Consider the following 13,960-nt stretch of genomic DNA (forward strand, 5'->3'; position numbering starts at 1 on the left):
GGGTTGGGTGGGGGTTGGGTGGGGGGGGGTGAGTGGGGGGGAGTGTGGGTGGGGGAGGGTGGGGGGGGTTGGGTGGGTGGGGGGGTGTGTGGGTGGGGGTGTGTGTGGGGGTGGGGGGGGTGGGGGGGGTGGGGGGGGGTGGGGGGAGGAGGTCCAGGGAAATGTGCAATCCTTATGGACAAAAGGATTACATGGGTTTCTCAGTAGTTTGGTTATTCTTAAGCATTGGGATAGGTTTGTGTATGTGTCAGTCACACAGTTGATTAAATGAAAACTTTCAAGCAATGACAAACTGCAAAGTTTGATTTCATAAAATGCAAGATCCAATTTTAGTCTTCACTTTGCTGCATCAAAATGGGGATTTTCTCTGAGAAACAGAGACATAACTTTCGGGCCATGTTCTAAGAGTATGTATATCATGCAGAATCCAAAACACAATAAAATGACCACTGCTAGATTTTAGATTAATGGAAACAATACAGAAATGCATATCGTGTACAAACAAACCTGAACAAAATTTCAGTGGACTGTCCCTTTAAGAGCTAATCAGTGGTGTTTCCATTTTGTTGCTTTTAGAAGGATGTGTGCTGACATTTATTGGGCAGAGAGGGAGCTTTGCTGAAGTTACCTGTCTTAGTCACAGTCACCTGAGGGAGTGCAGTGTGCTGGCTTTGAGCTCTGCTGCATTGTCCCCGGCACTCAGCCTCTGCAGCTCAGGAGCATGGACAGATCGGAGCTCTGACTCTCACCGCCCGGGATCCTGTTCCTTCCCAATCACTCACTCTGGCAAAGTTTCCCAAACTTATCGTTCGGATCAAAGATGGAAGATCGCCCAAGGACCATCAGCACAACGAGCAGCACTTACACCGCCTCCTTCAGCTCGACGGTGAGGGGCTACGACAGGGCTTTCCTCAAGACCCTCCCGGGACTCCTTATGATCGCGGAGATTGTAAGTGACTGTCAGCAGACTGGTTTGAAAAGAATTTACTCTGTGTTCCCTCTGTAAAAAATTGCTTCGTAACGGGAGGGTGGACAAAACTTATCCTCTGTTTCCCTTAGAACTGTTGGGACTGATCCTGAGTGGGGGAAAAAAGGGCTTTATTTTGTCCAGGCAGGTTTATTAATAGTGGTATCCACAGTGATACAAATGGTGAATGGGGACCGAACATCTTAAAATGGACTAGGGTTAGGGATAAATGGATCAGAGCCCTGCAGACATAAACCCCCCTCCCCCGCATTTTAAACCATACCTGCCTTTATTTTATATAATTTTATAGGCAATTCCTATGTCTACATCTCCAATGGAGTTGGTGATGTAAACTTGTAGCTACAGCCTCCTTACAGTGGTGACACATACCCACACCTAGAAATACATTGGTATTACAACCATTCAGCCCAACCACTCCATGTTCAACTGGCTCACAGCACCAGGGACCCAGATTCAGTTCTGGCCTTGAGTGACTGGGTTTCTTCCCACATTCCAAAGATGTGCGGGTTAGGTTGATTGGGTGTGGTAAATTGCCCTGTGGTGTCAGGGGGATTAGCAAGGTAAATATGAGGGGTTATGGGGATAGGGCCTGGGTGAGATTGTTGTTGCAGACTCGATGGGCAAAGGGCCTCTTTCTGCACTGTAGGGATTCTATGATTCATTGAATGATTCTTGGTCTTCTGGCCAAGAGCAAGCATAGGATTAAGATCAAGTGAATACCTGTTCTTGTCAGCTTGGATTTAGTTTGTCTCTTTGGTGGGAGCCATGAATTGGATTCAATTTGAATTGTTTTTTCAGCAAGTAAAATGATGGATTAAGGGCTCGCCCTGGCCACTCTGCACATTGGCTTTGTAACTCCTGAGAAAGGAATAACATTTTTAAAAGAAGTTCTTAGAATGGTTCTTCAGCTAAGTGAGCACACCTGACCTGTTTCGGTCCCTCTCTTTCCCTTTGCTTTACTCACCTTTTCCAATCAAATCTTAAGTGTTGTGATGGTTTCTGCCACAACACACTGGTGGGAGGGATGAATTACAAGTTTCCGTCAGCAATTTGTACTATATTTCACCAAAATTAGAGATGGAAAAAGTCACTAGGAAAAGCAGCACACAGATGTAAGATTTTGATCAACCACAGCAGCTAGGAGAATAAAATCACTCTTTTGCCTGTCTAAGATTTTGTATTGCTTTTTCTATTTATCTCTACATTTATCTTGCAAACAGCAGATTGGCATAATTGAGATACAACAATATTTTTTCACTCACTCTAATGTCCCAGGATCTTGGGGATACTTTGCAATAATTATTGGGTTCTGATTTTGATCTTCCATTGTAAAGGTGCGTGTGTTATTGGATTGTATTTTCAGCTCTTTTTGCTGTTAGAATCAAGAAACTTGCACTGTAGCATAAGAGGAGGAGAAAGAACCATTGAAAATTGACCCCTCTGTTGAAAAATAAGGTCTTTAACTTGCAACCTGGCTTGTTAGTTATTACGCAGTGTTTGCAAATCCCAACTTAAGCTGGCTGCAGTCTTCACAAATTAATGGCCTTTTGATAGTTGGAATGATATGAGTAAACTACACTGGATTAATTCATTACATTCATTTGGACAGGAAATTTCCATAAGCTTGAAGCACCATGAACAAACACTGCAAAAGGAACTCCCTAGTCGTTCAGTGAGTTTTGACAGGATGTGGGTTGGCAAGGCCAGTGTTTATTGCTCATCCCTATACAACCAAGTGGCTTGCTGGGTCATTTCAGAGGGCTGTTAATGTCAATCACACTACAATAAAGGCAAAATAATGTGGATGCTGGAATCTGAAACAAAAAAGAAAATGCTGGAGAAATTCACCAGGTCTGACAACATCTGTGGAGAGAGAATAGAGCCAATGTTTCTAGTCTGGATAACCCTTCGTCAGAGCCCTGGCGCTATATATTAATGGCATTTGCTACCAAATAAACCTGTTGGACTTTAACCTGATGTTGTTAAAACTCTTACTGTGTTTACCCCAGTCCAACAGTGGCATCTCCACATCATAACTATTCTCTCTCCACAGATGCTGTCAGACCTGCTGCGTTTCTCCAGCATTTTCTGTTTTTGTGTCAATCACATGACTGTGGTCTGAAATGACAGAGGTCAGATCAGTAAAAGTGACAGATTTCTCTGCCTGAAGGACATAAACCAAATGGGGTTTCATGACCATCCGATAGTTAGATGGCTACCATTACTGTTGCTCAGCGTACTGGCTGAGGTTATCCATGAAGGTCCTGTCTTCTCAACCTTGCTACTCGCCTGAAGTGTAGTGATCCTCGGGTTAAATCACCATCAGTCAGCTCCCCCTCAAAAGGGTGGGCAGCTATGATCATCTGGGACAACGATGACTTTACTTTTACCTGCTAGCTTTTTACTCAATATTTATTCAATTATCTAAATAAAAATTGCTCAGCTGTTGTAGTGGGGTTTGAACTCACGTTTCCAGATTACTAGTGCAGGACTCTGGATTACTTGCTTAGTAACATAACCGTTCTGGGATATTTCATATCCCAAGCTCAGAAGTTAAATCCACTGTATTATGTGAGACTGTGCCATGCAAACTTGTCCCTCCTGGTTTCTCTCCTATATCCCAGTTAGCTGACTGCAGTTGGCGCAGGATTAGAACACTAATTTTGGCATCAGTACCTTGGCCTAGTGTTGGAAGAAAACTTAAACAAGGTCCATGCCCTTGATCACTATCTATATCCTAAAGGAAATCTATGTATGTAAAATTTTAATGATAGAGTTGAGACTTATTGAGATGGTTCCTGTAGTGGAATAGGCCATCAGTGTTCATTTACCAACTTCACACATGAAGAATGGCTGTAGGCAATGGATTGGAAAGTTACTGATAACAGTGGAGCAGATTTTACTTTAATTCCTGGTGTCAGGTAAAGGAGAGAAAAAGGATAAATATAGAGAAGGAGAAATAAAATAAGCTGAAGTATACTAAGTATGAAGAATGTTTCAGAAATTTACAGCACGGCTTAAAGGAAGTGGAAACTTGGTGAAGTGCACAGAAATGTCAGGCAAGGAGCACAGATTCTGAAAAGATGGCCCAGCACTTTTTAAAATATGGCTGAAAAGGGAGAGAGATATAGTACTGAAGCTTTTTGTCTCTCGCTCATCAGGACAAATGTAATTGCTTGAAATGCAAGAATACCAAATTTGTCCTAATGAGTGCAAAATGAAAAGCTTCAGCAACATGTCACCTTTTTCAGCAGTATAGAGGTTATTTTAAAAATACTTCCTTTTCCCCTCATCCACACATCAGGCAATTTTAAATTTCCAAATATTATTCAAATACCTTCTTTGTTGAAAATTAACTCTTTAAAGCATCTTTGTTCGAAGGGTATGATATAGTTCTGGGCTGTGCAGTAATTAAGGAAGGGTTCACAAGGTATGAAGTAGACATTCTCGCCTAATGTACACTTCAACTCTTTAAGATTAATGATTATCACATATGTTTTCACATATCCCCGGTGAGCATGTTTATTCAGATAAGATAAGAGTTAATTTTCATGTCCAGAATGCACCATAAAGAATGTGTTACTTATCAAATGAAGGACTGTAGCTGTGCACCATTGATGATGTGTAAGCAACAGCCTTATAGTGTGGATAAATCAGAGATGCCTTGGGTGAGAGGTTTTTATAAAAGAAATTAGAATGCTCTTTAACCTAAGGGTGCTACAATTAGTGGCATTGCGGCTGGAATTTTATCAAGGGTAGGAAGTCTCATCAAAAGTGGGGTGCAAGACCTTGGGTGACATTGGCAGTGGCCAGTAAAGAGGTCATCTATGGTTCTCAATTGCCACCCAATTGAGAACAGCAGCCCACTTCCCAGCCTTGCTAACCCTATCAGAGGGCTGGCGGTTTGGCAGCCTCGTCACCGATCGATGCAGCTACTGCTGAGGCTATAGGAAGAAAAAATGGGTGCCTCCATGCTGAAACATCTTCAAAGGAAAGGTATGGCCTCTGGTGATCGGTGGAGGGAGGGGGTGTTGTACTCTCCATAAACGGTGTCAAAGTTGCAGGGGTGGCTGCAAGGGACCAGTTTGTACGCCCATGCAGCAGTCCTAAAGGAAGTGTTCCCCACCTCACACATTCCACCCAACCCCAGCTGCCATGAGACCTGGTGATCTCCCCACATAGAGGTCACCCCTCTCGATGCCAATACCATATTGGCAGGGCTGGGAAGGGCCACTTAATTTGCTTAGTTGATCATCTATCTGATGGGTGGGGTTGGAAGTGGGGGGGAATGCCATTGAAGTTCCCACTGTTGATTGTATCTCATGCAGTAGGAAGGAGTTGAGCTCCTCCTTTTCCAACACCTTTTGCTGCAATTTTATTAGGCCTTGTGCCTTGCAACCCCTCTCTCTGGAGGCTGGCAATATCCAGTTCTATATATATAAAAATCTGACCAAAATTCATGAGGTTGATTATCAGCTGCAATGTATAAATGCCAACCACAATTTAATATCCTTGTATAACAAGTAGGACACAGGGTAATTGTTTCCAAGTTTTATAGCACAGCAGTCATGTTTTATTTGGAATTTTGAGAATCATGGTTTGCTTTTTTTTTTGTTGTTCACTTTTATGTCAATTTTCCAACTGGCTGAAGTATATGTAAAGAAAGGCAAATTTAAGTGACATCTTACATCATTGATGGCACAGTCCCAAGTGCTCGGTTCCGGTTTTGTTGGAATCACTCGACTTCAGCCCTTGTCACAGCCTTGATCCAGGAATGGACAGGAGCTGAATGCCTGACAGGGTGTGAGAAATAAACGCAGTATTTGACCAAGCAGGGCGCAAAGAACCCCAGGAAAACTGAGTCAATGGGGGTTAAAAGATAAAACTTCAAGTAGCTGGAATCAAATTTCTGTTATGATTGTGAAGTTTTATAAGGTGATTATGTTTTGGACCGTCTCTTTAATTTAAGGTAGATTGGAATAGCGAACAGAGTCATGTGATCTGCTGAGTTCTACCCAACAGCAAGCCTGGGTGACTTGGTTATCATGGACACCAGGGGTGGGCCCAGGTCCCTGGGAAATGCACGTGTTGGGCTTAACACCTGAAATCAAAAGAAGAAGCAAATGTTCTTGTTATCACAGACTTGTTGTGACAGAGAAAGAGGGAAAAGGATTTTTCTCTATTAGCTACCTGACAGAATGGCCGAAGAGAAGGAACCTGCAGAGATTTAAGAACACAGAAACAGCACAGATTGTGTAATGGTTTGTCCGTGTATAGTAAAACTTGAAATCTTGTCATTCCATTCCTTTAAGTCGATCACTGGAAATTCAAAGTTATCAGTTGGCACTTGGCAAGGTGGGGAGGCAATCATCACAGCCTCAGGAGATTATTGCAGGAGACTCTCAGGGGCAGTATCCTTGGCTCAACCATCATTGCTGGCTGCTGAACATTTGGATAGGTCATTATGACACTGAACCAATTCAGCCCATTGAGTCCATACCCTGTCCTCTGTGGAACAATCCAGTCAGGCTCAATCCCCACTCTATCCCTGCAGCCCTGCAAGTTTTATCCCCTCTCTCTGCTTCTACCACCTTCATACGCAGCGAGCTCCAGGTCATTACCACTCACTGCATTAAAACTTTCTTCACATCCCATCTGTACCTCCTGTCCAAAACCCTAAATTTATGTCCTCTAGTCATTATACCATCTGCTAATCAGCTTTGTCTACTTTATCCCAACCTGCCATAAAATTCTACAGCTCTATAAAATCTCCCCTCAATTTACTTTACTCCAAGAAGAACAAACCTAGCATCTCCAATATAACCTTGTAGCTAAAATCTCTCATCCCTGGAACCATTCTGAAGCCTCTGAAAGTCCTTCTCATCCTTCTTAACATGTGATCAGAACTAGATGCAGTATTCTCGTTGTGGCCTAACCAGACTTTTATAAAGGTTCAGCATAACTTCCCTGCATTTGTACTCAATATCTCTTTATGAAGATTCCACATGCTTTGGTAAATATTCTCTCAATACGTCCTGCCACCTTCAAAGATATATTATGTACACGCTTCCTCTGTTCCTGCACACTCTGAACTTTGCCTTTCAGTACAGAATCCCTCTCCCTTCGGCCAAAATGCATCACCTCACGCTTCTCTGTATCCATTTCCATCTGCCACTTTACTGCCCATTCTGTTGGCTTTGGCATCACTGGCTGAAATTTTACTCAGTATTCCAACATGAAAATAATTGATATACATAGTGTCCTAGCACTGACCCTTAGCAAACACCACTGTCTGTCATCATCCTTCACTCTGGAAAAATAACTGTTTAACATGACTTGCTGCTTTCTGCCCTTAAGCCAATTTTTATCCATACTGACACAGACCCTCCTATTCCATGAGCTTCAGTTTTGTTAACCAGCATTTTCTGTGATACTTCATCAAATGCTTTCTTAAAATCCATATAGACAACATCCACTGCATTCCTTTCATCAACAAATGCAATTAGATTAGTCAGACACAATCTGCCTTTTAACAAATCCATGCTGTCTCTCTTTAATCAACTCAAACTTCTCCAAGTGCCTATAATTTTTTTCTTCCCCACCACAGATAGGGTGCAGAGCTGAAGAGATTAAATATAAAAAGGGATGATGGTGCAAAAGGAAGTGGCAATGGGACAAATAAAGAAATGAAAGTGTGAATGGCAGAACCCTAAACAACTACTGCCGGGAAGACAAAACAAAAGAGAGAAAAAAAGAGAGAGCCAAAAGCAGCAAAGAGAATGAAAAAGCTCGATGGGCGGTACAGTGGTTAGCACTGCTGCCTCACAGCACGAGGGACCCAGCTCCAATTCCTGGCTTGGGTCATTCTGTGTGGAGTCTGCACGTTCTCCCTGTATCTGCGTGGATTTCTTCTGGGTCCTCCGGTTTCCTCCCACAGTCTGAAAGATGTGCTGGTTAGGTGGTCATGCTAAATTCTCCCTCAATGTACCCGAACAGGCGCCGGAGTGTGGCAACTATGGGATTTTCACAGTAACTTCATTGCAGTGTTAATGTGAGCCCACTTGTGACTAAATAAATAAACTTTAAACTTTGAGTCTGCAAGGCTGTAAAGTGCCTAATCAAAAGATGCGGTACTGTTTCTCGTTTATATTGAGCTTCATTGAAACAATGCGGGAGATGAGAAGACAGAGAAGTTGCATGGTCAGCAAGATGGAGAATGAAAGTCAAAGATAACAGGAAGCTTGGGATTTTGCTTGATGGAGATACCCCGCATAATGATCAACCAATTAGCATTTGGTCTCTCCAAAGTAGAATTTGAAAGAAATATCAGTAAATTACTCTTTCATCTGGACCACAAAGCTATTCTGTATTAACTAAAACGAGCCTAACTAAAGGTGACGTGCATTGTGCCTGCAACAGGTGTTGGCAGTTGTGTTTGCAGAGAATCTGACCTAGAAAATTAAGTAATGGTACAACACGAGAGAAAGTGTTCCAAGGTTTATGGATTCAGCACTGAAGGCCTTTGTGGAAAAGAGGAAAAATGTCCTGTATTCACGGCGGAGAAGGAAGCCCTTAAAGGAGAATGAGCGCATATAGCTGCGGAGACTAATGCCGATGATCTAGCCCTAGTAACATGGATGCCGTGCCATGAGAAGTTCAATAACCTTACGTTCACTGACTCTGACCACTCATGTATCATCAAATGCCATATTCAACAGTGCATCACTAACTGTGCCACTGCTCAAATTAACCTCTCATCTGCCAACAATATCTATCAATCAGGTTTCACTGTGACCATTCATATCCTTCAGCTCACCCTCACACACTTGGTTCTTGCTGCAAACCTGGCACTCACATCTCACAGCTTAAACACACAGCCAGCTGTACAACCAGGGCAGCTGCATCAGCCAAACAGATTTGTATGCACTCGCTTCCTCCTCTCTTGTAGGTCTAGGTGGCGTACTACAACCACTAACAGGAGCTACTGGGGGAGGGATAGGCACATTGGGTTGTCCTAACTCCAGTGGAGAAGACAGTGTTACCAATATTGGGACACCATTTTTGAGTTCATTGCCAGTGGACAGACTGAACCCATCTATGATAATGGTATCCTCACACCAATTCTTTCTTCCTTGCATCCAATTTTCTCTTCATCCCACACAGTCTTCAGAATTACAAGATAATATTACTTCTACATTCTCTTGCTTTCTAGACCCTGAGCTGCTCTGGTTACTTTCAGCCTCCCCCACTGAAGTTCAGTAATGCAGCCATGTGCAACCACTGGGGTTGCACAGTGTAGGAGCACCAGGACAGGCAAAGGCATATTGAAGTCTAGTACCAAAGTTGTACAAGATTGATTCATTGGTTTCTTTTGTATGTAATATGGCATGGTTTCATTTCCAAATTTGGTTTGGAATGTTTCTTTTTGGTGAATTTTTTAAAAAAAAGTTAGCATTGTGGTTGAGATGAGGCTATGAATATCAGTGACAGAGAAGGTAAGGTATAGGACTGATTGTCAATAGGGAGGTGATGGCCCAGTGGTATTATTGCTAGACTATTAATCCAGAAACTCATCTAATGTTCTGGGGACCCGGGTTCGAATCCTGCTACGGCAGATGGTGGAATTTGAATTCAATTAAAAATCTACTGATGACCATGAAACCATTGTCAATTGTCGTAAGCACCCATCTGGCTCACTAATGTCCCTTTAGGGAAGGAAATCTGCCGTCCTTACCTGGTCTGGCCTACATGTGACTCCAGAACAACAGCAAAATGTGGTTGACTCTCAATTGCCCTCTGAATAAGGGCAACTAGGGCTGGCAATAAATGCTGGCCAGCCAGCGACGCCCATGTTCCACGAATGAATTTTGTTTTTTTAAAAAGAGAAATTGGGGTTGCAATTACTGGTATCACATTTGGATGAATCATTTAAGGACAGCTCGAGAATAATGGGCCTGTTCAGATTTCCTCCTCCTTGCTACTTGCTGTATAGTTGGTGGTAAGGGCTTTTCCCTCGTGATGGTGAGGTTATGCAGTATGTTGCAGAGCACCCCAAATCTTGCTCTTCTGTATACTGTAGGGCTCCTCCAGAGCAATCTAGGCAGCAACCTAATGGTCTGTTCTATCATATTCCCTGTGGCATCCTGACTCTCACTGTTTGCATGCTGCACATTGTGTGGGTCAGTCGCACATTATACTTATCAACCTTTCCCACAAGGGGAAACTAGCTCTCAGCATCTACCTTGTCAAGTCCCCTGAGAATCCTATATGTCTCCCCAGCACCTTGTGCAAGTGGGTATTTTCTAAACTTGAGTATTGACAAAATAGTTTCATTACAATCGGTTATGCTGTTGGGATTAAATAGAGGTGTGGGCTGAGTCACATGTGGAACAAAAACACCAGCATAGAACATTGGGCTAAATGACCTATTTCTGTGCTGTGTGTTGCATGTAGGGCATGGCAGCTGAAAGTGACATCCACTTATTCACTTTCCAGCCTCATGTACAGAATAACAATGGTAACCTTGCTTGTGTTTTTAAATATTTTCCTTCCTTTCCCACCTCCCAATGCAATGACCCTGCTGCCAGTTACCACCCTCCAGGTGCAACTCTGCTAAATGTCCACAGTGTTTCTGATCCACACAACATGGTGAGCACTGATACACGCACTGTGGTATGAAACATCTTTATCGCTGCTTAGCACAAAAGCAAAATACTGCGGGTGCTGGAAATCTGAAATTAAAAACAAAGAATGCTGGAAATGCTCAGCAATGCAGATTCTGGGTAATCTCAATCTGAAACGTTGGGTAGAATTCTCCCAAGCCCCCTGCCAGCAGGTTCAATGGTGGGCATAGGGGGAGAATGCAGCGGGAGGCCCAGAAATTGGTTTCACGCCAGTGTGAGTTTGTAGCGGGATCTTCCGCTGTTGGTGGACTGGGAAATCCACCAGAGGCCGGTATTAACCTCCTTCTGTTAAGGGGATACGGATGAAGGCCTCATTACACCCCCTCCTTGACAGATCCCTGTGATGTCGGCAGGAAGACACACCAGCGTGAAACAAGTGTGAAGTAATGGGCAGCACAGTGGTTAGCACTGCTGCCTCACAGCGCCAGGCACCTGAGTTCGATTTCTGGCTTGGGTCACTCTCAGTGCGGAATCTGCACGTTTTCACAGTAACTTCATTGCAGTGTTAATGTAATTGTGACAATAAATAAATTATACTTAAACATACTTAAATAATGTGTTGTGCGGATATTGGAACTCACCTGAACAATGCCTGGGGCTGCCCCTGGAGTTCAGAATGGAGTTTGCCCCTGCAACCCTAAACTCTGGAACACCACAGCAGTGGGTGGGAGGGTGCATCTACAGGTGGACCTTCCAGATTTGGTGTCCTGGAAAGAGCCCATCTTTCAGCCTCAGAATATTCCTGGTGATCCATCTTCATTCTCAGGAAGTCTGTCTTCTGGTCTCAGAGTGCTCCTAGAGGTCTATTTTCATTTTCAGGAGGTCAACCTTTCTTCAATACTGGATCAGTGATGTTGGATACCTTTTCAATATGGCACCCAGACAAAACGGAGGACTACGTGCCATCCAGGCCTGCCCCGCCTCTGAATCTGGCGTGACCCAATCAGTAACCTAATTAGTGCAGTTGGGACCTGAAGAATTGGTTTGTTTTCCCATTGGCCTCCACAGTAGGAAACGTTCCACACTTCCATTCCCACCACCTAGTCTAAAAATGGGAGAATTCCACCTGTTAACTTTGTTTCTCTCCACGAACACTGCCTAATATGCTGAGCATTTCCAGCTGTTTTTTTGTTTTTAATCTCTGCTCGATACCTGGTTAATAAATCCAGAAGAACATAACTGTATTTAATCTCCAGTGTCTCCAAACTCATTTGCCAGCCCAAAATCTCGCGCTTATTTTCATCTCAGCTTGGGCTGTACATTTGGCAGGATGTACCTTGTAATTTTCCTGCCAGGTCATTTTAAAAAAATCTATTACAAACATGACAGTGTAGGGTGGAGCAAAACGTAACTTTGTAATTAAATCTAGCATGAATTCCAGTTAGGCTGCTTCCTCCAGTATCCATCCGACAGCATGGAAAGGAATGTGTAAAGTATTTACTGTTTGAGTTTGTTCTTGTCCATTTTGCTGTAAGCGGTATCTGTGAGGGTTTGTACCTTATTTTTCTCCCTTCTCTTAATTAGGTCTTCCTTTTAGGAACATCGCTACGTAGGAATTAGCAGCAGAAGTAGGCAAATTCTGCTCTTTGGGCCTGTACCACCATTCAATCAGATCATGGCTGATCTCTCCCTTGTCTCAAATCCACTTCCCCGTCTGTTCCCCTTATCCCTTTATCCCCTTTTTAAATTAGAAATATGTCTATCTCCTCCTTGAAACCATTCAACGATTCAGACTCCACTGCGCTATGGAGCAGCGAGTTCCACAAACACACCAACCTCTGTGAGATGTCGTTCCCCCTCATCTCAGTTTTAAATCTACCATCTCGCAACCTATACCTGTGACCTCTTGTTCGAGATTGCCCCATAAGAGGAAACATTTGGTCTACATTTACGTTATCAATCCCTTTTAAAAGTTTGTATACTTAGATCAGATCCCCCTCTCATCCTTCCTTCTAAACTCCAGCGAGTGTAAGCCCAAACTGTAAAATCTTAGATTTCCTGCAGAGTCTCTTGATGTGGAGCTGAGGGTAATGTAACTGGACAAGGGGCAACACAATCCTCTTTATTGTACTTTCTTTGTCCCAGGGGTGATGAGAGCATGATGCCTCACCAGTAAACTTTGAAGTATGTGTTTGCAACATGTGTATGGAGTTTGCACGTTCTCCCCGTGTCTGTGTGGGTTTCCTCTGGGTGCCCCGGTTTCCTCCCACAGTCCAAAGATGTGTGGGTTAGGTTGATTGGCCATGCTAAATTGACCATTAATGTCAGGAAAATTAGCAAGGTAAATACATGGGGTTACGGGGGGTAGGGCCTGAGTGGGATTGTTGTTGGTGCAGACTTGATGGGTCGAATGGCCTCCTTCTGCACTGTAAGATTCTATGATTGAAATGTGAAAGATTTTTTTTTATGTAAGGTGTTCAAAATCTTGAATTAACAGATAGTAGGTAGCACAGAGGAGGTCAAAAGAGAAAACGCTAGAAAATCTCAGCAGGTCTGGCAGCATCTGTAAGGAGGGAAAAGAGCTGATGTTTTGAGTCCAGATGACCCTTTGTCAAAGCTAAAAGGCATAGAAAGTGGGAGTAACAGATGAGGTAGTTAGCTCACATATTTTAAATGTTTTGACTTGGACTGTGACTAAAGGGTTTATCAAGGATGCAGCTCTCGAGTGTGTTTAATTTGCAGAATTTTAGAAACCAAATTATTTTTCACTCCCCTCAGTTCCTGATCTGAGACATGCTATGTGGAAGTTGGGATGTTGCCTTGCAGGGTGGAGGGATAATGAAAGGTAAGGGTCATTCTAGTACCTAATGTTTTTTGCAGTTTGTAGCAAAGCTAATTGGTGACATTCTGGGAGTAGGATATAGAGCATATGTATTCCATATACACGGAACAGTTATGGATGGGTGTGCTTACCAGCAAAACTTAACATTTTCATGGCACTATTTCCAAGCTCCTGGACTAATCTGTAATAGTTGATTAATTCCTGCTTTCCTTCAGATAGCATTTGTGCTTCCATAGATCTTAGCATATTGTACTTGACCTTCTAACTGATGCTGCTATTAAAACAGACCTTCATGGTTATACTTAATTCCTACTGTTGAGTCATGAGAATGGATTCATTTTAAATACAGGTGCACTATTCAAGGGCTCTTTAACCTGGTGGGAGCACTGAGTCATGTACTGTTTACCCCTAATAAATAATAGCCCAGCATTTGCAGGAGCGGGTCATCTCTCAGCATGCCGGATAGTTAGACTTATTCCTACATCCGCCATCCCCAAAAACAATTTC

General features: G+C 43.1%; 1 protein-coding gene across 2 annotated transcripts in view; it reads left to right on the forward strand.

Annotated features, from left to right (window-relative positions):
• The first annotated feature begins 579 nt into the window (after positions 1–579).
• The window catches only part of cmtm8b (CKLF-like MARVEL transmembrane domain containing 8b), a 55,356-nt gene continuing 41,975 nt past the window's right edge, over positions 580–13,960 (forward strand). The window contains exon 1 of one of the 2 annotated variants that reach the window (XM_078227723.1): positions 580–949. In XM_078227723.1, the coding sequence (XP_078083849.1) occupies positions 821–949 (129 nt within the window). In that variant the 5' untranslated portion in view covers positions 580–820. The remainder of the gene's footprint in view (positions 950–13,960) is intronic. The other variant, XR_013499475.1, reaches the window with a different exon arrangement.

The sequence above is a fragment of the Mustelus asterias genome, chromosome 2 (genome assembly GCF_964213995.1).
Source record: "Mustelus asterias chromosome 2, sMusAst1.hap1.1, whole genome shotgun sequence".
Lineage (NCBI taxonomy): Eukaryota > Metazoa > Chordata > Chondrichthyes > Carcharhiniformes > Triakidae > Mustelus > Mustelus asterias.